Raw genomic sequence first — 22,700 nt, forward strand, 5'->3', positions numbered from 1 at the left:
GGCGCGTCCGGGATTCAGTCGTGCGTCCTGGGCACCAGCCCCGGGACCTCAGGATGTCTCCAACGGGGTGCGAGGAGCCCTCCGCCGTCCAACAAGCCTTTGGCCACCTGGCCGCCCTCTGGCGCACTGGGGAGATTTGGGGAGCCCTTCCGGGCTCGCCCTGGCCCCTCACTTCCCGGGATGGCTACCTATACCCACTCTCTTCCCACCTTCCTCCTGACCTGCGTTTCTTCCTCCTTCCCTTCCTCCCGCAGCTCCCACACCGACCCCAGCCTCCCCAGTTTCGCGGTGGGCAACTCACCTGAATCAAAGAAAACAAGGAGAATCTGGACTGAGTCCTCCATCAGTGGCGCCGGATGGGGATGGGTCCCCTCTTGGAAGGGGACTCCCGGGATGGGTCTCGGCGGGTGGGCTCCTTGGTCTTGCAGCCGCGCTGCTTCTGCTGCTTCTCCTTTTTTGGCCCCACGGACTCTTTGGGGCTCCTCAGATCCTTGTCTTCGGGCTGGGGCTCCTCCGGCTCTCTGGGGCTCCCGGGCTCCCGAGTGCTGGACTGCGCACGACTCGGGGAGGCGTCGGGGCTCCGCAGCCTCAGAGCTTGGAGACGCTCAGTGAGAGATTGGCCAAAGGTGCTCCGCCTGGGCGCCGCGGGGCCGCGCTCGTCCTCAGGCTCGGTTTCGGGCTCGGTGGTGGGGGCGGTCTCGGTCTCGGTGTCGAAGTCGACCTCAATCTCGGTGTCGAAGTCGACCTCGGACACAGTGTCGGACTCAGACTCGGACACGTAGTCGAAGTCTGCCTCGTAATCTGGGCACTCGGGGAGGGACGGGTCTTGGTCTGCCGCCTCGTGCTCGGTGTCGGACTCGGGGGGCACGGGGAACACCTGGGCGGCGGAGCGGTGGTGGGCGTTAAGAAAGCTCCGGCGCTGCTGGGCAGCCGCGCGCTGCTGGGCGCGGGTGTTGGAGGTGGCAAGGGCGCGGAGGAGCGCGATGGAGCAGGAGAGCCAGAGGAGCGCGGTGGCAGCCCGGCGGCCAATGGATGGGCACAGATCGTTGTAATTGTGGCGAGCTCGGCGCCACAGATGAGCCCGGGACCTGCGATCCATTCTCCTAGGCGCACACCGAGAGGCCGACCCGCTGCCCTCTGGCTCTGCAGAGAGCGGCTCCGGTGCGCATGGGCTGCTAGAGCCGAAAAAGGTGCACCTTACGAGGTGAGAAGCTGGGTCCGGAGGTCCCAGCCCCACCTCGGTGGAAAGGCAAAAAGGAAAGAACCTACCTTTCTGACCACTCAACTTTCTAAAGCTCTGCGCCTCTGCTTGCCTCTCTGAGCAGAAAGAAGGGATGGGGAAAGGGGAGGAAAAGTCTACCTCCTCGCTGGCTCCTCTCTCGAAGTCTCAGACTGCGCAGTCTAAGACTCGGGGGAGAGGTGCCTCCGCTGGTCCTCTCGCCTTGGAGAGGAGAGAGGAGACTGAGGCGAGGGGAGACGGGGAGAGGTTCTGCAAAGTTGCGCGCCAGGACTTCTGCCGGGCATGTGCAGTAAGGAGGCGGGGGCGCCTCCCAGAGAGCTGCGCGGCGGTAGCGGCGAGCCCGTGGCGCAGACCCTAGTGGGCCGGCAGGTGGCAGGAGGGAACCTTGTTTGAAAGGATTTTGGCTAAGCGAGGGGCGGGGGGCCTGGCCGATGCCAAGGAGTAAGGGAGTGAGCCACAGGTTAGAGTTCTTGGGCAGCTGGGCTTGGCATGGGTGCTCCATGGGGTCCATGCCCCACCCCCACCCCCCCGACTTCTCCAGTGTGTTATCCTTAAAATGAACAGAGCCCGGAGCAACTCAGACCAAATAGAACTGCAGACATTCAAGGGAAATGAGGGTCCCTACCTGAGTATTAAGGATCCAGCCCTGGGCATTTTCCGAGGGCTTAATAGTTTGAGGATGGTAACCTCAGGCCGTCATTAATCATGAAACCACCTTTGGCAGATCTGTTACAGTGACTATAATTTGAGAAGTTTCCAAAAAATTCACACCCCCCACGCAGTCTCAACCTGCTAATTACCTCATGGACAAATAAGCATCTTCCCTAGGAAGGGTCCCCACAGACCAGCTAGCAAGCCTGCCAGCCCACGGGTGGACCGCCCTGAGCTCCAGCTGAGAACAGGTGCTGGAGGCGTGGCTTCAACGCAGCCTTTCCTGTACTGATAGGCTGTAGGGACAACCAACACCACCTCCCCCACCCAGGGGCACGTGCGTGGGGAGGGGCAGGGGGTTTTTCGGGGGTCAGCTAGCAAGCAAACCTCTCTGGGTACCCCTTAAAGCTCTCTCACAGGTTTTCAACAACATTCATTCATTCAACAAATACTTATTGAGTGCCAAGCTCTGCTTGAAGTGCTGCAGGTAGAACTAAAGAAAAAGGGGGAAAATGTCAGGTTAAGGAAAGGATGTTTAGGGTTAGTCTTCGGTGAATCAGAGCACCCAGACCCCTCCTTACCCACCAACACTGTGTATTCCAGCTTGAGTTCTGCCTGAGAAAGCGACAGGATCACCTAGAACATTCGGCTTAGGGGACAGCTCAACACCCCGGAGCACGGTGTTGAACACCAAGGGCTAAAAGGTTGGAGGAAGTTCACATGGCTCTTTTTCAGCCCCAGACAATCAAGTGAGCTCCATGTCCTCGAGGGGAGCCCTAGAGTGGCCCTGGCGCAGGAAAGCATGGTTCTTTGGAAGCTCTGGCGTTCCCTCTGTGACCTCTGCACCTCTGGGGTTGTGCCTGCCTCCCTCTCAAAATAGGGAGCACCCCTTTGCCATAGTGGCAATACCAAAGGCGGTGGAACTCAGGGCAAAACCACTTCCTAGAGTCCACGGCCGTGTTGATGAGGCTGCTGCACTCGGGACACATAGTTTTGGTGTCTTTGAGTCCACACAGGGAAACGTGAAGAGGCACAACCTGCTAGCAACCTGCTTTCCCTTGTGGCCCACTGGTGACCCTCCTGGCACTCCTTCCCAGTGGCTGAGGAGCCCCCTCCCCCCGGTTGTGGTCAGTGAGGTGCGGTCCACCCTCGTGCCTAAACACCAGGCTGCTTTCAGACCAGCACACTTGGACTTCCAAGCTTGGTAAGTCTGGCGGCAACTTTGGATGTGTCGAGGTTTTATTCCTCGTCTTGAACGTTCCTGACCAGCTCCTTGACTGTGTCTATCTTCCGTGTGGTGTCCTTCCATCTCGTGTGGAGCGTCAAAGTGCTGAATGGTCTAATAAAGTGGGGTTCATTTGGCAAACCCCATAAAAAGCTACTGTCTGCATACCAGTTGTGCTCTGTTCCAGCACTTTCCAGAGAAACTGAAAGGGTTTGTTTTATTGTCACAGGTGCCTGGATGGCTCCAGTCATCGTGTGGCTGTGATTTGGGGACACTGGACATCTCAAATCCTCGTCTCTGCCGCAAGGGGAACATTTTAAAGGTTCTGCCCAGGAGGACCCATCTGCTTAATTTTTTTCAGAGCACAGCCCACTGAGAGCACACAGAACACAAACTCACAGTTCAGGGGGTTTCAGGAACACGTGGCTGCTGGCGAGTGCCCCTGGCGTGGGGGTGAGTGCCAGCTGTCTGCACCATGGTGGGCAACACTTCCACAGTGCCCACGAGGAGGCACTCAGCGTGTCAGGAGTGCTGCATGCCGGTCACGGAGGTGGCAGCTCAGAGCTGGTCCACGCTCGCACGTACACTGAGATGGCCTGCATTATTCAGAAAGGTGCGTTACATAACATGTAGCTCTGGACTCGATTCTGCATTAGTAATGCACGTTCTTTGGAAGATGGGTTTTAACCAGCAACTGGACATTGAACAAGATGCTGCATTGCCGAGCCCCAGTCTCGCACTTGCGGATATGCCTGGCATCCGTCCGCCAGGGCTCCAGAAGGAGCGGGAGGACTGGCTGAAACGGTGCCGTCTGGCGCTGTGCACCGAGCTCGAGCAAATGGATCTGTGAAGAAATGCTCTTTAAAATGCATTACGTGCGTGACTTTAAAAAGTGCTTGCTGCAGAGTGAATTTCAAAAAGGAGCAAGCGGGTGACGAACGACCTCGGGTTGTTAGCAGCTGAGGAACGAGGGGCCGAGGGGCCGTGTCTGTCTGCCAGTAAATAAAGTGCGGACATACACTGCCTGCGGGGCTGTGCTGGGAGGGGCCCCAAACCTGTTGGGCAGGAACGCAGTTTCCCATCGTTACTGGGTTGGACACTAAGGCGAGTATTTGGAAGAATTTGAGGAATGTTGTCTTCAGCCCCTTCGAGGATTGTCCTGTGGAAGAGGCATTAAGATGTATTTTGTGTGACTCCAGAGGCAAAATTAGAACTGATGGGTGTTGGTTACAGCAGGCAGATTTCAGCTCAGCCCAAGGAAGACTATTCTAACAATTAGGGCTCTGAAATGGAACGCCTGTCAGGGGTGGTTGGCTCTTTGTCAGAAGCGGTCTTCAATCAAAGGACAGATGACCACATATTGGAGATATTTTCCATGGGACTCACGGGCCAGGGAGGGGGGAGCTGGGTGCAGTGCGGGTTCGGATTCCATGAAAGGCACATGGAGGCCCTGGGATGGGCTGGGGGCTCCTCCGACTCTGCTTCTATTTTAGAAGCATTGGAAAGTGCAGTGGCTCAGTGACAGGAAGGAATGTCTGGGTGGCATTTCAGGACATGAGCAAACAGGTGTGTGCTGTGGAACTTCTGTAACCAGGATAGGGCTCGGAGGCCCTATGAGCCAAAACTTACTTGTTAAAGCAAAGAAATGAGTCAAGTCTGTCTGTTCATTATATTGGTCCTCTTTGCCTCCCCTCCTGGAGCAGTGTTGGAAATTAAAAATGAAATTGGCTATTTCGCAATTGTGCATTGGGTCTCTTCTGTGACCAGGACCCTATCCAAGCATTATGAGGAGGTGGCGGTCACGGAGAGCAGACACCTGCCGTCCAGCAGCACAGCGTGCGTGTCAGTGTGAAATGGCCCTGAATAGTCAGAAGTGGGTTGCCAACAGGTGTTAGAGAATAAGCACATCCACACCAGACACAAAAACCTGGGGGGGAGCGGCACTGGCAGTTACAGCCAGAGGCAGAGGTTGGCTGGTGGGTTTCTACCCGGAGATTTCCTTTTTCAAGTCCCTGGGAGGGTTGCGTCCCTTCCCCCGTCCCCCGTGGGCCTCTGGGTGCAGAGCTCTATGCTGGTCACTCTGGGGAAGACAGACCCCATGAGTTCTCAAAGGCTGGCCAGGCTCTTGTCACAGGTCCCACAGACATTGCCCATTTCTGAGAGGAGACGCAGGGTCAGAGATTGGTTTTGTGCCGCCAGGCGAGTGGCCACGGTCGCTCTTGAGCCTGGTTTTCAGACAGTTCTTGGAAAGGGCTGCTTGTGGAAATGAAGAGTTGTCGAACTTTCCTGTGGGTAGGAATGAACTGGGGGGCTGGAGGTGTTCCCCACCCCTGACTGGGTCCGTCACTGGAAAGGCCCCGCCTCCCACCCATCCCACAGGGCTGGGTGCTGTGCAGAAACGGTCAGGGGTCAGGGTGTTTCTCCGACGTTCCTTTGCTGTGACTGGGACCCAGAGCAGTGGGCTCTCACCAGCGGGAGTGGCGACTGTCCTGAGCTCCTAATCTTGTGGTTTGGGGGGAATGTCATCTACAGCTAAAAACAAACTGGGGCAAATAATCTTTGTGACATGACGAGGTTCTGTCTAGGCCATTTTGGGGACGACAGGGCTCTGTGCCCCTCCCTTTGAAAGGGAGACAGGGTCACCGATGAGCAGATTCCTCCGTGCAGAGCTGGAGTGGCCTTGTCTCCCCTTCCCCTTGGGCTCCAGGGAGGTTCTCCCGTGGTCTGTCCCTCCCTCCTGCTGCTACAGGGCCAGCAATTTCTTGGCTTCTGATCCAACAGGAGGCTTCTGGATGCTTCCAGCGGGCCTCTGGGGCCTACTCTCTGTTTCAGCTCCAGCACTCAGCGTTCACGTGGCTCCTGGTTTACCCTCTGTGCTCCCACCTCTTGCCTGACTGCCTCCCATCCAGAAGTCAGGACAGGGCTCTGTCTGGCTGCCTACCCCGCCGTACAAGCTTGTCCGGCTCATGCCCCTGGCCTGCCGAGAGGTCAGTGTCCAAAGATGCCTGCAGCCCAGGTGACTCTTGTCTTAGATGCCCCCTCTGCTCTGCACATCCGCCTCTTCCTGCAGCTGGGGGCTGTGGGGAAAAACAGCGCTGATGGCCATGGGTGACTCAGCCCTTAGTCCCCCGGCTCACGGTGGTAGCTTTTGTCCAGCTCTCCCAATCATCCCACCTGCCCCTCCAGCCACTGGCACTGACAGAGGGCCTCAAAGTTGTTTTTCTCTCATCTGCAGAGGCTCTGACTCACCCTGCAGACTCAGTGGGGGAGAGAGCCGCGGGCCGAGAGCGGGGGAGCAAGTCTAGTGGTGTCGTGGTTCAGACACACGCACACAGAAAGCCTTTCTGCTGCAGCTCTTCAGAAGATGATTAGACCAATTTTACATGTCTAGTCAGTGAGGCTTCGGGAGAGCGGGGCTGTTTCTGTGTGTGCGGAGTGAAGTGGGGGATCGAGGCAATTACCTGCAGGCAGATGACTCTGGGCTCTGTAATCGGTCCATCCTGGTAACCTGGGGAGTCGGCTCCATTCACTGCAGAGCTGCTTCGAGTTAAAAAGAATTCTAAGGCATTTGTTTCTGTTTTGCTCTTGCTTTGTTTTTCCAGAAGGCAGTTGGTGTTAGGGTGTGTGGCTCCCTCAGGTTGCAGGACCCTGGCAACCAGACAGGTGTGTGGGTGTCGACCTGGATCAGTTTATGATCCGCAGCCCATCACAGGTGCATGCAGACTGAGCCTCCTCTGCTTCCTAGGTGCCGGCGCTTGGTGTCCCTTCCGTCCTTTCTTCCCACCCTTCTTCCCAGGCTCATGAGGCTCCTGAGATATTGGCCCAGATAGTCAACAAGGTCACCTGCAGTGCCGAGATAAATGCAGATCCCAGTAGGGCCCATGGAGAGACATGCAACGCACACGCCAAGGAAAACGTCACGAGACTAGAGAATGAAGAACAGGTCTTCTCGAGACCAGAAATTAAAATTCATAGGCTGGCGATGGCTTCTGGACGTTCCCTCCTCCATCCGTTGTTGTGGCTAAAAATCAATGTGTATTGGGAGTTTCCCCTTTGCTGGTCTAGAAATTCTGTCATAAAACAGCCATTGCTGCCTCCCAGCTCCTCACTCAGGAGGGAGAAGCCCGTAGTTTTTCCAAATCATAATTACCCTTGAGGACAATTCAGGTAGTTAGGGAGTCAGGGGTCTGGCAGGGGAGCCCCAACAGGAGACTGCCTCCCATACCCCCCCACCCAACACACACGCTCACAGAGAATGAGAGGAATCTAATCACCTCCAAAGGTGCGTTTGACTAAAGCACCCTCAGAGCAGGGCTTGAGATGACCCTAAGACATATGTAGCAACCACAAACTTGGGATTTTTCTTGAGACTGTCAGGAAATCTTCATCTCTGTCACTTTGAAATATTCTCATGTTGCTGTATTCACTTTTAAAAACAAGCCAAAAACTCCCTGTCCGCACTCGGGAGAGGAGGGTCTTGGCAAGCCTCTCCCTGCCCTCGGCCTCCCGCACTGTGGGCTGTGTGCGGTTCTGCTTGGGCTACTGAGTCCTCCCCGGCCCGGCCCTAAGGTTGTGCCGTCTTTCCCAGGTGGGGTTTTATCGCCAGAGGCTTCCAGCCTGATGGCCATCATTTCGGACCTTATTCTGACATCTGTGGGGCAAGTGCTTCTACTGCATTCTATCTCAGCTACCCGACAGTGCTGCCCCACCACTTTCCTGTAGGACTGAAGAACCACTGTATTTTTATCAAGTTCTATAGTGGCCTGGTTGATATTTTGACTGGAATTGCATTCAGTCTGTAAATTAATTTGGGAAGTATTGTCATCTTTTCTGCATTTAGCCTTAGGCCAGAAGTATGAGCTCTCTCTTCATTTATTTGAGTTTCTATTCCTCCCATTAAGGATCTGGGTTTTTTGTTATGTGATTCTAATATACCATATCCGGGGTTTGATGTGTGACTATGTATCCTATTTCCTGAGTATTTGATACTTCTGTTGCTGTTGTGAACCGGCTGTTTTCATTATATTTTCAGGCTATTTGTTATGTGTTTATAGGAATGGTATTGATTTTTGTGTATTCTTCTCATATTCTGCTACTTTTAGAATTGGTTGGTTTATGAGGCGACCAGAGGCCTGCTCAGCAGTCACCTGCTGGAGGATTTCATAGAAGGGATTCCTGCCCCAGGGAGAGAGCCGGCCTAAGCGGGTGGGGCTGAAGGCCTAGCCAGGTGAAGGGAAAAGAATAAAGCGGTTCCCCCCCAGGCTGCATTTATTCTGGGGAGGGTCAAAGCTTCTTACCTTTTAGTATTTCAGTGTCATTTATTTTTGAATGGCAATAGTAATTTGGGTTTTTGTTTTAAGATTTTACAGGGTTTTATAAAGAGTTTTAAAAAATTTGTTCTAATTTGGTTTTTAAAAAGACTTGACTTAGCACATTAGAAGAACAAACCAGTCCCAGCCCCAGGCCACATCCGAGGTTTCTTTTGGAGTTGTAGCGCCCCCAGCTCAAAATCTGGAACTGCCCCCTGGTGCCGCTCGGACTCAGTGCTTGTGTGACGTTTGGTAAGTAATTCAGGGCTTTGGTTTTGTATTTTTTAATCATCTTTGGTTTATTCTTTCATTCTTTTGCATTCTAGTTAGTTGCATCATGTAGTTTTTATTTCTTCTTTCCTCTTTTTCCAGTCTCTACGCCGTTCCTCGGGCCTTGCCCTGCACTCTGCGCGTGTGTGCGGGGAGACTTGTGCCTTCGCTGTTGACACACGAGAGGAAGGGAGGGCTCCCTCGCTGGGTTTCTTTTTTAAAAGGGATTTCTTCTAACATCTTCTGACAGTGTTTAGGTGGGTGTTTGAACAGCAACAGCAGCAAGATGGTGCCCTGCAAGAGGGACTCAAGAGCACGGTGGGGGTGAGAGTTGTAGGGCGAGATTTGGGACCAGCCGGGCCTGGACATGTGTCTTGCCTCTTCCTGCTCCAGAGCTGACCACTGGGGTCACCTGTCTGGGTTTCTCTCTCCTGGGTGGCAAAATGAGGTCCTTCTTGGGTCCAATAGAACCTGCCTTCCAGGGTTGAGATGATCACAAAAGCAAAGAAATAGAAAGTATCTAGCAATGGCCAATAGCAAGCAAACACAGAACCGTTCACTCAATTGTCATTGCAGTTGTCACTGATGACTGTGGTAGAAGTGGTGGTGATGGTATTGGTGGTGGTGATGATGGTGGTGGTGGTGGTGGTGGTGGTGGAGGTGGTGGTGGTGATGGAGGTGGTGATGGTGGTGGAGGTGGTGGTGATGGTGGTGATAGTGGTGGTGACGGTGGTGGTGGTGGTGGTGGAGGTGGTGGTGGAGGTGGTGGTGGTGGTGGTGGTGGAGGTGGTGGTGGTGGAGGTGGAGGTGATGGAGGTGGTGGAGGTGATGGAGGTGGTGGAGGTGGAGGTGATGGTGGTGATAGTGGTGGTGGAGGTGGTGGTGGTGGTGGTGGTGATGTAGGAGGGACAAAATGCAGTCTGGTGTTTTCAACACCCTTGGAACAATGCAGAACCCTTGTCCAGAGGGCTGGGAGGTGCTGTAATCAAGTTGTCTGCTTCAGGACCTCTTTGGCCACAGGGTAGGAAAAGGGAACTGGAAGCAAAGCTAGAGGTGATGCTAGCTGGGTCTAGGGAGGGGATGGTTCTAGAAATATATAAAAATGGTGGTGGCAAGATTGGCCTTGAGGATTATTTAGGAGGTTACCCAACAAGGTTTGGTGAGAGACGGATGTGGGGAATTGGCCGTGTGAAGGATGATACCCAATACCTTTCACTGAGCTGGACAAGGGTGAAAGGAGGCCTGAGGTGGGGTGAGAGGCAACTATGAGTCCTGTCTTTTTCTTTTTTTTAAAGATTTGATTTATTTATTTATTTTTAGAGAGAAGGGAAGAGAGGGAGAGAAACATTAATGTGTAGTTGCGTCTTGCACACCCCTTACTGGGGACCTGGCCTGCATCCGGGCATGTGCCCTGACTGGGAATTGAACCAGCGACCCTTTGGTTTGCAGGCCTGTGCTCAGTCCACTGAGCCACACCAGCCAGGCCATGAGTCCTGTCTTTGAGTTTTAAGTGCCTGTGAATCACACGCGAGGAGAAGCCAATAGGCAGAAAGAGGTGGGTCTCGAGGTCAGCAGGGGGCTGTAGTGGAAGCAGGAGGGCACAGACGGGGTGCCCCACAGTAAGTTCCAACTGAAGTCATGTGGGTAGAAGTTGTTCCAGATCTGGAAGGGACTTGGGAGATGGAGTCTTAGCTCTTTCATTGTACAGGTGGGGAAACAAGCTTAGAGAGGGGTTGGGACCTGCTAGTTAGTAGCAAAACCATCTCTTGGACAGAAATGTCCAGAGTCCTACCTCAGTCCCTTTTTACAGTGCGCTGAGGGAGACTCTTCATGTAGAGAGGGGACACGAGACAAGGGCTCAGATGTCAGCCCCCCGATAGATCTGTTTCTGTCAGCATCCAAATGGACCGTTCACATCTTCACATTCTTTTCTTGATCACTCAGAACTCACATTCTGCCAGCTCCTCAGTGAAGAGCGAGCAGGGCCTGCCTGGCCAGGAGGGGTTTGGAAGCGGGAAATAGAACCCTACTGCGCCCTTCACAACCGAGTCTGGCAGGGGCGACAGGGCAGTGGCTAGGGCCAGGCAAGGTTAGGGCTAGGACCATTGGGTGACACTCTTTTTCTTCTGGTTATTCAACAGTCCAGCCAGCTCCCGAAGCACCAGGTTTTACTATGTGGGGGGAAGTATAAGAAGGCGGAGCTGATGTTTCTCCTGACCCTTCGTCACGGCGTCTGCTCTGTGTGTCCTGTGACGCGGCAGCTGGTTCTCCCAGCCACTAAAACAGTTCAACATTCAGGGGCACGTGTTCTAGATGCAGCAGAAGCATCTAGAGGGCAGCTAACTGGAGCTAGGGCTGAAGTCTGCTTTAACGGCCTCCACCAGCCCGTCTCCATTCCCAGCCCCCCAGCCACCCAAGTCCTCCCGAAGCTACCAACTGCACACAGTGACTGGTTTCCACAAAAATACCTTAAAAAAAAAAAAAAAGGTAGTGTCTGTGTCACTTTGCAGTCTGTCACTTGGCCGGCATCTCTCAGAGGCCCTGCTGCGCTGGCTCATGTGAGATCTTATTCTTCTGAGTAGTCACCCCGTCACCTACGGTCCAAAGAGAAGGCCGTTGGCAGTCCCTTCCCTGTGGGCACTGGTCCCTTAGAAACAGCACCTCTGCCCCTGTCCTGCCATGTCCCTCTGATGCGCTGACAGGGGTCCTCAGGGGCCAACCTCAGGCAGTGCAAATGCTAGGTCGCCGGCTGCCGTGGGGCTTTGGCTCTGTTGCCCTTCCCACACAAGGCTGCTGGCCTGTCTTTGCTGGCCTGTCTCCACCAGCCTGTCTCCACCGGCATTGCAGGAGAGTCTGTCCCCTCCCGCCACCTGCTGTTCCTCTAGAGAGTGCCAGCTCTGCCAGGGAGCCCAGGCACCTGAGTGGGGAACGGGGCTGGCGTCGTGTTCCTGTGGGGAAACCCATTCCGTGTCCCACAGAAACCCATTTTGGAGACATGCCACCGGGAGAAATGCGGGGAAAACCTCTTTGAAGACAGCAGGAAAGAGAGGCTGCGTGCCTGGGGTTGGTCCAGTTCCTTCCAGCCCTCCCGATGGGGGTCACACCACCCTCACTGGGCTGGCTGAACCTGAAGGGGAGACCCCTTCTGATCCCAAGTCTAGACCGTTTAAGTGGGGAATGGCTACAATGTAAGGAATGCTCCCCTGCCTTTGAAACCGAGGTCCCTGTCCTCCCCATCTGCTCCCTGCCCTACTCGCTGCAGCGCAGACTAGTCATGGTGTCAAATGAGGGCCACAGTTCATGTGGTTGCCCGCGCAGGACGTTCTTGAGCGTGAAAGGCAGTGCTGGCTGGGGGAGATGCGGCAGTGAGGACAGGACTTCCTGGTACCGGGGCTGGGGGGGCGGTTTGCTTCATGAAGATGCCACCATTAATAACACGGTCGCAGCACTTGAACAATAAATGAAGTACACGAAAGGGTACAGTGTTACTCGTGTCTTTAGAGCAGCTGTAAGAATGACTTGTCTCCCCCTGGTTCCCAGCAGACCCCTGTGGGGCGAGAGGGGCTCTCCTCAGGCTGTGCCCTGGGGCACAGTTCCCTTTCTGGAACTAGTGTGGGAACTGGAAGAGAAGGCAAGCCGAGCCTGCTCAGAGACCTTGGCTGAGGTCCCTCCCAGCCTGCTCCTCCCACGGAGTATAGCACAGCGCAGCTGCCGAGCCCTCGCCATCCCGTTGCTGTTCGGGTCAGGGAGGCTGGCTTGGGGGTAGGAGAGTCATTTGTAGGCAGACAATGTAGTCAAAACTCTGGGCTCAAAAGATACTTTAGAAATTAGAAGCATTTTACAGTCCCGTAGAAACACTGGCACCATCTTTGCTCAGGCTTCAGTGACCCCCCCCACACCCCCTCCACAGTTTTTGCCATGTCCCCGTACTGGAACTACACTTAACAGTTTTCTTTAAATCAGCTTGTTGTGTTATGGCCCGGCAATTCCACTTCTGAGAACATATCCAAAGAAATCTGAAACACTGATTCAAAAGAATATGTGCACCCCTATGTCCATTGCAGCGTTATTTACAATCACCAAGACTGGGAAGCATCCCAAGTGCCCATCGGTACATGAGTGGATAAAACAGCTGTGGTACATTTATTTACACAAGGAAATAATACTCGGCCAGAAAAAAGGAAGGAAAGCTCACCCTTTGCCGCAGCATGGATGGACCCAGAGGTGATTAGAAGCTAGTCAGAGAAAGAAGTACCATACGATTTCACTTATATGTGGAATCTAATGAACAAAGTAAGTTAACAAACCAAATAGAAGCAGACTCATAGACACAGAGAACAGACAGACAGCTGTCGGCAGGGTTGGAAGGCTGGGTGAAAAAGGGGATTGAACACAGAAAAAAACCAGACACAGACAACAGTATGGTGACTGCTAGGGAGGAAAGGGGGGGTAGAAGAGGGGAAAGGGGGATAAATGGTGATGGAAGGAGACTTGACTTGGGGTGGTGAGCACACAATACAATATACAGATGAAGTATTGCAGAACTGTACACCTGAAACGTATATAATTTTATGAACCAATGTCACCCCAATAAATTCAATCAAAAAGGAAAGTAAAAAATCGACTTGGCTTGCTTTCTCACCATAAGTCTAGTTTTAAAGGACAGCTTCGCCAGCATCACTTGGCCTCTGGCTGAGCATGTTTAAATACACGTGAAGATGGCTACGTAGCTCTTTGCATGGGTGGTGTTGGCCCTTGTCCCCTGGGAATCACCTTGGCCACTGCCTGGATCTAGTCTAGCATTTTCCTCTCCCCATCTGAAGGGCAGGGGCTTAGTCTGTGCCCCTGGTGAGGGGAGAGCACCTGGACCCCCAGGGGACGCTATGACAGGGGTCTCTGTTGTGCAGTGGGCTCTTGTCTCCTGTAGCAGACACCTGCCATTGAAGGGGACAGACAGAGTCGGTATGACTGTCTCAGCAAGGCACTCGAGGCTGAGGAGTGGCAGGGCGGTGCTGGCTCTAGCCGACTACAGCCTCTCGAATTTCAACGGGACTAAATTACACAGGGCATGTTTTCTTTCCATGACATTCGCCTTCTAATAATAAGTCAACAGATGTCGTTGTCTTGATCTGCCTTCACCGTGACCTGTGCTGTCCCTTCACATGTTTCTGTTGGTGGATGCAGCCCAGGAGCGGGCTTCCCAGTGGGCACCAACCGCATGGCCCTTGGCCTCCTCAGAGCCGTGTCCCCAACCGCAGGGGCAGGCACTCGGACCTTCTGCCTCCTGCCGGCACATCTTGCAGCCCGCACCTACAGCTGAGGCCTTTCCTCTTTTTGGGGGGTGGGTGCAGGAGGTGGGTCTTCTCCTCCACCCTGATCAAGTATGTGTGTAGACTGTCTCTGTGGGTCAAGGGCCTTGGACAGCCACAACAAACCCAGGCCAAGCTGTTGCTGACCAGCCCATCGGGCCGCGGCCTACCTCGCCGCCTTCTGTATAGATCATACACACCGAGGAGTACCCGCAGGGTTCCTAGCACATACTAGGTCCTCTCCAAACATTTGGGGAATACTTTTTTCACACGTGTATTTTTGAACTTGTCGTTATGGAAATTTCCATGCACACTGAAGTGGCCAGGAGGCCCAGGGGCCCCAGCACAGCTGCGGAGCCATCAGCTCCTGACAGTCTTATTCCCTCCACAGCCCCAACCTTTCCTCTGTGTCTTTGAAAGTGAATTCCAGAAGTGACACCATGTCAGCCCCCTCTGAGAACCTCCGTCGCTGTTGGGTGTCCTCTCCCCCCATGAGGCCGCCTTGCAGGCCCAGGGGGCCCCAGGGATCTCCCAAAGCCGCACCCATTTTAGAGGCCCCCAAACTGACCGTTGGGAGTTATCCCCAATTCCCAAATTGGAGTGGACACGTTTTTAGTGCCCAGGCAAATTTCAGCTGTGCTTTCTAAAGGAGCAGACATTTGAAGCAAACAGAGCCCAAGTCAGTACGATGTCAGCTGTCACCGGCCATATGGAAAGGCTTTGCCATGGCCAGCTGCTGGGCCCCTTGGCGCTATATTAATAGCAGGGCCATGGGGCCCGACAGCACAGGAAGCCAGGGCAGAGAGGGACAGCTGTGGGAGACATCACACCATGCTCCAGGCATGTGCTCCCGTCCCGGCACACAGGTGGCCCGCACCCTGCCCTGCCGCTCAAGCCCCCCATAGCTCACGTCTTCCTTCTCCTTGTAGGGTCAGGAATGGGCCTGAGCTGACAACACGCTTGACAAGGGAGCCAAATTAAGGCTGGCACGGTTGGGGTGGAGGGCTGGGATGGCCCCGCTCTCAGGGTCAGCTTACGCTTTTACTGGAAGTGTGGGCATGTGTGGACGACAGAGGCACTGCTCTGTCAACCACTGGGGTGGTGGCTTCTACATGCCATGGGGGGACAGGCAGACTTGAACGTCACAGGCCAGATGGCAGCTCAGCCAGCAGCAGGGTGTGGGGGGGCAGTGCTGACCCACTCAGGGGGCTGGGGAGGGTTGGCGCCTGGGAGAAGCCCCAGCACGTAAGGCCTGTGAAGGGTGGTAGAGGTTCTTCTGAGTGAGCGGGCGGTGCTGGGCAAACAGGAGGGCAGGGGCTGTGAGCGAGGGGCAGCACCAGGGACAGGTCTGAGAGGGGAGAGGTCGGCAGGGCCCAGCCCCCAAGCCCAGAGGAACGGGTTGGGCACTAAAGCCAGTGGTTAAGGGCCCTGGTTTTGGTGTCAAACCTAAACTGAGCACCACCCTCAGCGCCGACTGTCCACACCACACCCTGGGGCAACTCACTGATCTGCCCCGTTACAAGGAAAGGACCAGGGCTCCTGGAGGTGTAAGCCAGACAAGTGGCCCCTGGCACTCAGAAAGGAGTCCCTGAATGGCAGCATTGCTGTTAAAAAGCAAACGTTAATCTGAAAACCGCCCCTGAGGGACAGAGGCGGAAGCCCTCCCCCCAGGCCTGGTCCTGCCCAGAGACATTTGTGTTTCAGCAGCACCGGACTTGTTACGAAGTCTGAATCACAAATGATGCCCTATGCTTAGCTATTAGAAGATTTTACCAAGAGCTTTGGAGATTGGACTTCTCCCAGCCCCTGGGGACCTCTAGACACCAGGGACCTGCTGACCGCCTGTCCACAGGCGGCTGAGGGGTGACTGCCCCCTGTCGGCCAGCCACAAACCCACCACCATGGGGGCCAGTGGCCACCTGGCCTGTCACTCAGCCCCGAACAGGGCCTGGCCTCTGTAGGCATTTCCACTTGCTCCCCTGCAGTCAAGTGGAGCTATTATTATCTCAGAAGGAACAAGGGCCACCAGAATTGGCACCAAGGTGCTGGCCAGGACTCCTTGACTTTGCAGTGACATTAGTCTGGGTGGCCTGGGCCTTGGGTTCAGGGCATTGGGGGCCTGGCCTGGAGGAGTGGAGGTGAAGACCCAAGGAGGTGAGGGCTGGGCGAGGAGCTAGTGCAGTCGCCCCTTTCCTCCCTTCACCCCTGAGTGGCCCAACAGAGACACAGCAGGGTTGGGGCAGCTACTGCAGCAACACCAACCCACATCTTGGCTCTTTGGGCCTGTTGACATGGCTGCCCGGACCTAGGGCGGCCCCGGGGCCCAGGGTGGTCCGAGGCCCGGGTGTGGCACTCAGTGTGGGGATGGGAGGGTGGAGGGAGCTGCAGGTGCTCTCAGGGCTGCCAGCTGGAGGCTGGCAGACCTCAAGCTCCCTCCGGTCCCTGCAGCCCAACCTCTGCCCGCTGTCTAGGCCTCTGGAAGAAACTGTGTCTGTGGGGACCCACCTGGGCCTCAGGGCACCTGCATGAAGGCTGAGGGCAGCTCTCCTCTTGAGGGGAGAAACGTTTCTTGTGGGAGAAACGCCAGGGTTGGCGGTCTCCACGCAACCTGCTCCCAGCTCGGTCTCGGCCCAGAGAGCCTCCTCCTCGTTTGTTTGTCCCTTTTTCATCCAATGGGTCTCGTGCTGCCTGCCAGGTCTTGGGCATCCGGGGACATGTCCATTCATTAAAATTTCATCTCACAGGAAAACCGAGGCACGGAGAACTCAAAGGACTTGTCCAAGGCCACACAGATGAAGTGTTAGAGTCTGCACTTGAACTCAGGGGTTGGCTGGGCTCCGGAACCCACCTTGCAGACCACTGGCCTTGAATCCTGCGAGGGAGCTGAGGGGCTCCAGGGAAGGCCAAGATGACACTGGGCCTGAGTCAGGCGCCCTGTGTGGCAAGCTGTGCACAGGCCCTGCAGGGAGGAGCCGGCTGGCTGGGGGCTCCAGGCCCTCAACACCAGCCTGGCTGCAGGAGGCGAGGGAGAAAGGACACCAGGGGCCAGGGGCACGGAGAGCTGTGGGCTACCTGTGCTTCCTAGAATTCTTGCTGCGCCTGTGTAGGGGAGGCCCTGCCGGAGGCAGGAGCGGCCACAGGACGCCAGCTGGCCCAGAGGAGCCTGGTGACGAAGAGGGTGTCTGAGGTGTGTTCCAGAGGCTCCCGGCACGTCCCATGGCCTTGTGAGGGCTCAGGTGATGGGACAGGTCTGAGCTGGTGTAGCTCGAGTCTGCTTCTGCATTGGTCCACTTGGGTAGGAACCTTTTTTCTGAAGTCTCTTTTCTTGACAGTATAGAAGAGGGTCCCTGGCACTTCCAGAATCTTCCTCAGCCCTTTGGGGCTCAGCCTGGAGCACACCCACATGGCCTCAGGGCGTGGCAGCCTAGGGGAGAGGCCTAGGGGGTGGGAGGGGCTGTACCTGGGGAAGACCACTGTTCCTGGGCAGGCTGCAGCGGACACCCCTGTGTGTGGGGACCCTGCCTCCCCCAGCACTGCCCTCCCACTCGGCACCCTGAAGGGAGCAGCCATCCTTATCCCCTGGATGTATTACAGAGTTTTAGGGTTTGTTTTTTTTCTTTCCTGACAGGTGAGGAAAGTGAACTTTGAGAGAGGTCAGTGCCTGAAGCCACTTTTCCAGTCCCCTAATGAAAATGGCTGGCCAGTGGGGGCAGCCAGGTGGGCGGTGGACAGCGCCTGCTGTGGGTGCCCAGAGAGAGGCCTCCCGGACGCCCCAGGCCCTCACTGGAGCCAGCCCTCTCTGGGTGCCTGACACTCCCCGGGTCCAGTCACAGCACAGTACCCCAGCTCCTCACCACCAGATGGCGCAGCTGCAGTGCCGATGCTGCCGGCGCTGTCCAGGCATCTGTCTCAGGAGAATCCCTGGGCTGGGGGCTCCCGTGCGCCCTTGCAGCCTTGGCCCTGTGGCCACAGGTGTGTGGGTTTCCACCAGCTCTGTCACTCTGCCCTGAACTGGCTGCCACCTCAGCCCCTCCCAGTTCTTCTGTCCTCCACCCCCTGTCCCGGCTCCATAGGACCAACGGGGTGCCACAGTCCCACCGCCTCCCTCTGCCAGCTGGAGGGGCCTCAGAGAAGGCTCCTCGAAGCCCGACTTCCTGCTCTTCCCCTCCTTGCCCTTGCCCGGCGGGGGGCCTGAAGAAGGTGATCTGGGCAGGGGATTTGTCTAAGATCACGAAGACAGTCTTGGGGATCGCGGCTCAGCCCTTTTCACTGAGAACCCTCTCTCCCTTCATCAGTACAGGGGCCACATTTTCAAAACCATGACTGCTTCTCTCAAAGTTTGTTTTATCTATTGATGAGAGAGAGAGAGAGAGAGAGACGTCAGTTTGTTGTCCCTTACTGATGCACTCACTGGTTGGTTCTTGTATGTGGTGTCACCCCTGGTCTCCGTGGCCCCGTATGTCACTTGAGGGGCTTGACAGGCTATGGGCCAAGTCCCATTGAGCTTGGTAGCCCCACAAGAGTGTGGAGGTGTGACTGCGGCCACCAAGAAGGGCTTGGACACCGATGCCCAGGCCACCTCCCCAAACTTCAAGAGCCACTATGCGAAGGCAGGCTCCGCCCCCTCTGATTAAACATTTGGCCGCCCTCAACCATGGCCCATGGCCCTGCAGCCGGTGCCCTTTCTGCATGGGTGACTTGCTAGAACTAATGTTCATTGGATTTTTATGACAAATTATGCCTCACATAATTATGCCTTTCTTCATTATGGGTGGAAATGGCTCTGTGGGAAGGCTGGAGTGGACCACTTGGTGACTGATGCTGGGGAAGCACTGAGATGTCACTTCTCCCACTTCCACCCCTACCTGCCCTGTACTGGCTTAATGGCTCCATCTCCCAGTTCAGTAATGGGAGAAGCCTGCCTGGGCCCAGGAGGGCAGAGGGAGGAGGCAGAGAGAGCGTAGGTTCATGTAGCCCTCGAACATGGAAGGCTGGGATGCTGCAGGTAAAGACAAATCACTCCTGGAGATGGAAGAGTCTCCCTCCCTCCATCCTCCCTTCAAAGCTCTACTGACTACACTGGGTGGTGGGACACTGGTGACACCACGGTGAATGGGGTTAGACGTGGCCCCGTGGGCCACTCGCAGCCAGACAGGCACAGACGGGGATCAGTGGGCTGGGCAATCCCAGACATGTAAGACAACTGGCTGGGACCTGCTGGGCCCTCCAGGGGGTCGGGGGTGGGGCTGGCTGAGATACCAAGGCAGGAGTGGGGCTGGGGGGGGGGTGGCAGAGGAGGCAAGACCGGGGGAGGTCCCATGGGAGAGAGCCTGGGAGCAGGCAGGCCCAGGAAGGACAGGCCAGCCGAGGGGAGAGAAGGAATTGTGCTTGTTTTCCTGAGAGGTCAGGGCACCAGGAGTTGTTTAGGAGAGGGAGGCACATACTCGATCTGCATGTTGGGGGATCATTTTATGGAGCCAAGGCTCAGCCACAACACTGGGAATCCATGAAGGGAGGGTCCCTTCCACATGCAGACCGGGTCCAAATGGGCCAGGAGGCTCGGGGCAGAGGGGGAGTCCACAGAGGAATGGAGGCAGGGGTGGGGCTAGCACGGAATAAGAGGCCGCAGGCCCTCTGCTTCATCACCAGCAGTGAAACCACACACTACTCAGGAAAATTCTGACAAGCCCTGATTGACTTACCCACCCCAATTCACCCTGCAATGGAATGAACCAATCTTCTTAAACCTCCGACTATTCTCGTACCTTCATATTTTTTTTTTTTAAATATCTGAAGCTCAAGAGAAACAAATTCACACCAAAAGAAAAAACCTAGACACTAGATTGAGGCAGACGTGTGCTTCTCCAGAAGAGTTGCATTAAAAACAAAGCGCACAGAGCCTCGCGATGTCGCCTGGGCACCTGGAAGAAATCACAACAGCCAGCGCCCTCTTGCACAGGTCCAGCTTCCTCCCATGGGGTCCCTGCACAGGAAGCACAGGGCGGGAGAGACCAACCAGGCGCAGGCTTTGTGCAGGCCCCAGGGAGCACTCCCACGCAGATGTCCCATCACTGTCCCAGTTTGCTGATGGAGACTGGAGGCTCAGAAAAGTCTAGTCATTTGCCTAAAACTCTTACCTTGTAACTATCGGAATTGGGCGTTGACCCCCAACGATGACACTAAAAACCAAAGGACAGAAAAACGACCTGCCTTGCTCTTCTCTCACCAGCTCTCCCCAAACACTGGGCGCATGCAGGACAGGAGGTACACGATGCCATCCATCTGAGGGGTTCTCAACCAGGGGCAGTGCTATCCCTCAGGGGGCATTTGGCAATATCTGGGGATGTTTTTGGTTGTCACTGCTTAGGGGTGGGGAGATACTAGTAGCATCTAGTGAGTCGGAGCTAAGGATGCTGCTAAACACCCTGCCACGCCCAGGACGCCCCCACAGCAGAGAGGCCTGGCACTAGACCCCTGAGTGCCAGGCCGAGCAGCCCTGACCTAGGCAAGTGGCAGGAGGAATCGTGTGTGCCCGCGGGCAGAGAAAGGTCTGGAAAGGCAGGCACTGACATGTCTATGTTTGGTTAACTCAGTGAAAAGATTTGGGTAATTTTTAATTTTTCTTCCCTGTTTTTCTGTACTGTTTGAGTTTTTTTGAAGGAACAATGTGCATGTACCATTTTTATAATCTGAAAAAAAAGCTGTTTTCGTCTTGTGAAAATAAAAAAAGGCCGCGCCCTCATGCCTTAGCTGTCTGGAACGGCTCTCTGGGAAACGTGCCTGTCCCAACAGTGCAGACAGCACCTTGCCTGTGTTATATTGTAGGGTGTACAGTGACGTTGCCCTGGCAAAGCTCTCTGAGCTTGGAGGAGAAAACCGGTGGGAATGCTGAGACACCGCTGTCACGTATACGTCCCCTGCCCTGAGGTGACATGCACGTTTCTGCAGCACAAAACTTAAGAGACAGGGTTGGGTGGGGGGTGACTCATGAGGGTCTCTTATGTGCCAGAGACTGGGAAAGAGAGGTGGGTCCAGCATGCCTCCTCTCTTAAGGTGGGAGGACTGAGTGCTTCCCCGTTTCAAAGGAAATGTCTAATCCCTAGACCATTTTTATTTCATCTCAAGGCCTGGCTAGGGCTGGCTTTCTCAACGAGGGCACTGCTGACATTTTCGGTGGGATGATTTTCTGATCCCTTTGGGGAGGCATCCTAGCATCGTAGGATGGTTAGCAGCATTCCTGGCCTCTACCCTCGAGATACTAATAGCACCTGTCCTCTCCCAAGTCCCTGCTCAAGTCAAAATGGACAGTAGAGGTGTGCCAAGGTCACGGCTGGTACAGAACCACTGGCCAGGCACGCCATCGTAGAAATGGTACAGACTCCTGAATCAGGGCGCTCGTTTGCTACATTTCTGAGTCCCTGCCCACGTTTTTCACCTTCACAAGTCTTCCCTTGTGACTACCCCATTTGAGGCAGCCCCTCAAGGGGGTCCTTTATACCCTGTGTCCTTTAGACAAGTGCCACGAAGTTTCCCAACACATAATGACTGGCAGGTGGAAGGAGCCCGGGTTTCCTGGAGCACCTGAACCCAGGCCTGAGAGGTGCTACAGCAGCCACTTTGCACAGCAGCGCCTAAATCAGAAGCAGAAGATGAGCCCGGAGTTGAGTAAGACACAACAAAACCAGTCTGGAAATTCAATATCTCACATCCCTCCCCATCTTTTTAAAAATCCATAATTCATAGATAACCCAGTCAGGGGTGTGCAGCTCAAAATGAATTATCCTTCTTTCTAAAGACTGAGGCTGGGAGAGGCATTTTCTTGAATTGCAGAAAATAAAAGGAAACTCTGTGGAGCTCATGGCCCCTGACCTTGACCTCCTGGGCCCAGACCTCCACCCCATAGGGACAGGAACGTGACAACTTTTACTCGAAACCACATTCTGAAACACACGCTAACTGCACTGCAAGGAACTAGTGCTGCATGGCCTCCTCGCAGGCCTGCGGCGATGGACACACAGGTTCACTCATCGCCGAGAGGTCAGTCACAGCAACAGACTGGGGATGACGTAGCTGCCTGCTGCAGAGAACTGGTGAAATCACCCCAGTCCCCCTTGCAATGGAACGGCCAGGGAGCGCTACAAACAGAACGGGGAGGCTCGTTGTACAGTGCGAGGAGACGCATCACGTCGGCGCGTCGTTGGAGTGGGGCGGGGGCAGTGTTTATCCTGTGCCGCCATCTGTGTTTGCAGAAAAGGGGAAGAAGACACACGCGTGCGCTGGCTTGGACACAGCTACAGTGTTCCCAGGCTGGCTGCAACCCAGGAGGGGCCAGGGGCCACAGGATGCTCCCTGCACACCCTTCTGTATGCTTTGATTTTTGAACCAGAAATAAGTGTTTGGAAATAAATACAGAAAATTAAATTTCCTTTTTTAGGGAAGAAAACACAGACACACAGCACTAACTGTTATGGAGAATACATCGCGGGGCAGAGATGGAGAATCCCTAGGAGACAAACCCAAGTGTGCTGCCTTGGGGAGATTTGAGTCCCTCTCTGGATCTCAAAATTTTTCATTTGGCAGTTGTTTTCTAAGTATTCTTCACTCAGCTGAGATTCGGTAATAATTTGGTACCTCCCAAATTATAACGCGGCCTCAACACTCTTGAGCTGTGGGAATAACTCATCCCAGAGCACAGT

General features: G+C 55.0%; 1 protein-coding gene across 1 annotated transcript; it reads right to left on the bottom strand.

The window, feature by feature from the left end:
• Positions 1–343: 343 nt before the first annotated feature.
• LOC112303827 (neuroendocrine secretory protein 55-like) lies at positions 344–1,456 on the bottom strand. The gene has a single exon (XM_024559377.3). It carries the CDS (start codon positions 1,097–1,099, stop codon positions 344–346), a length of 756 nt encoding a protein of 251 aa, XP_024415145.2. The 5' UTR covers positions 1,100–1,456.
• Positions 1,457–22,700: the final 21,244 nt, after the last annotated feature.

This window comes from Desmodus rotundus, chromosome 6, assembly GCF_022682495.2.
Source record: "Desmodus rotundus isolate HL8 chromosome 6, HLdesRot8A.1, whole genome shotgun sequence".
In the NCBI taxonomy this organism is placed as follows: domain Eukaryota; kingdom Metazoa; phylum Chordata; class Mammalia; order Chiroptera; family Phyllostomidae; genus Desmodus; species Desmodus rotundus.

Excerpts from the sequence above, each read along its gene's own strand:
- LOC112303827 (XM_024559377.3), bottom strand. The coding sequence starts at position 1,099 with ATGGATCGCAGGTCCCGGGCTCATCTGTGGCGCCGAGCTCGCCACAAT.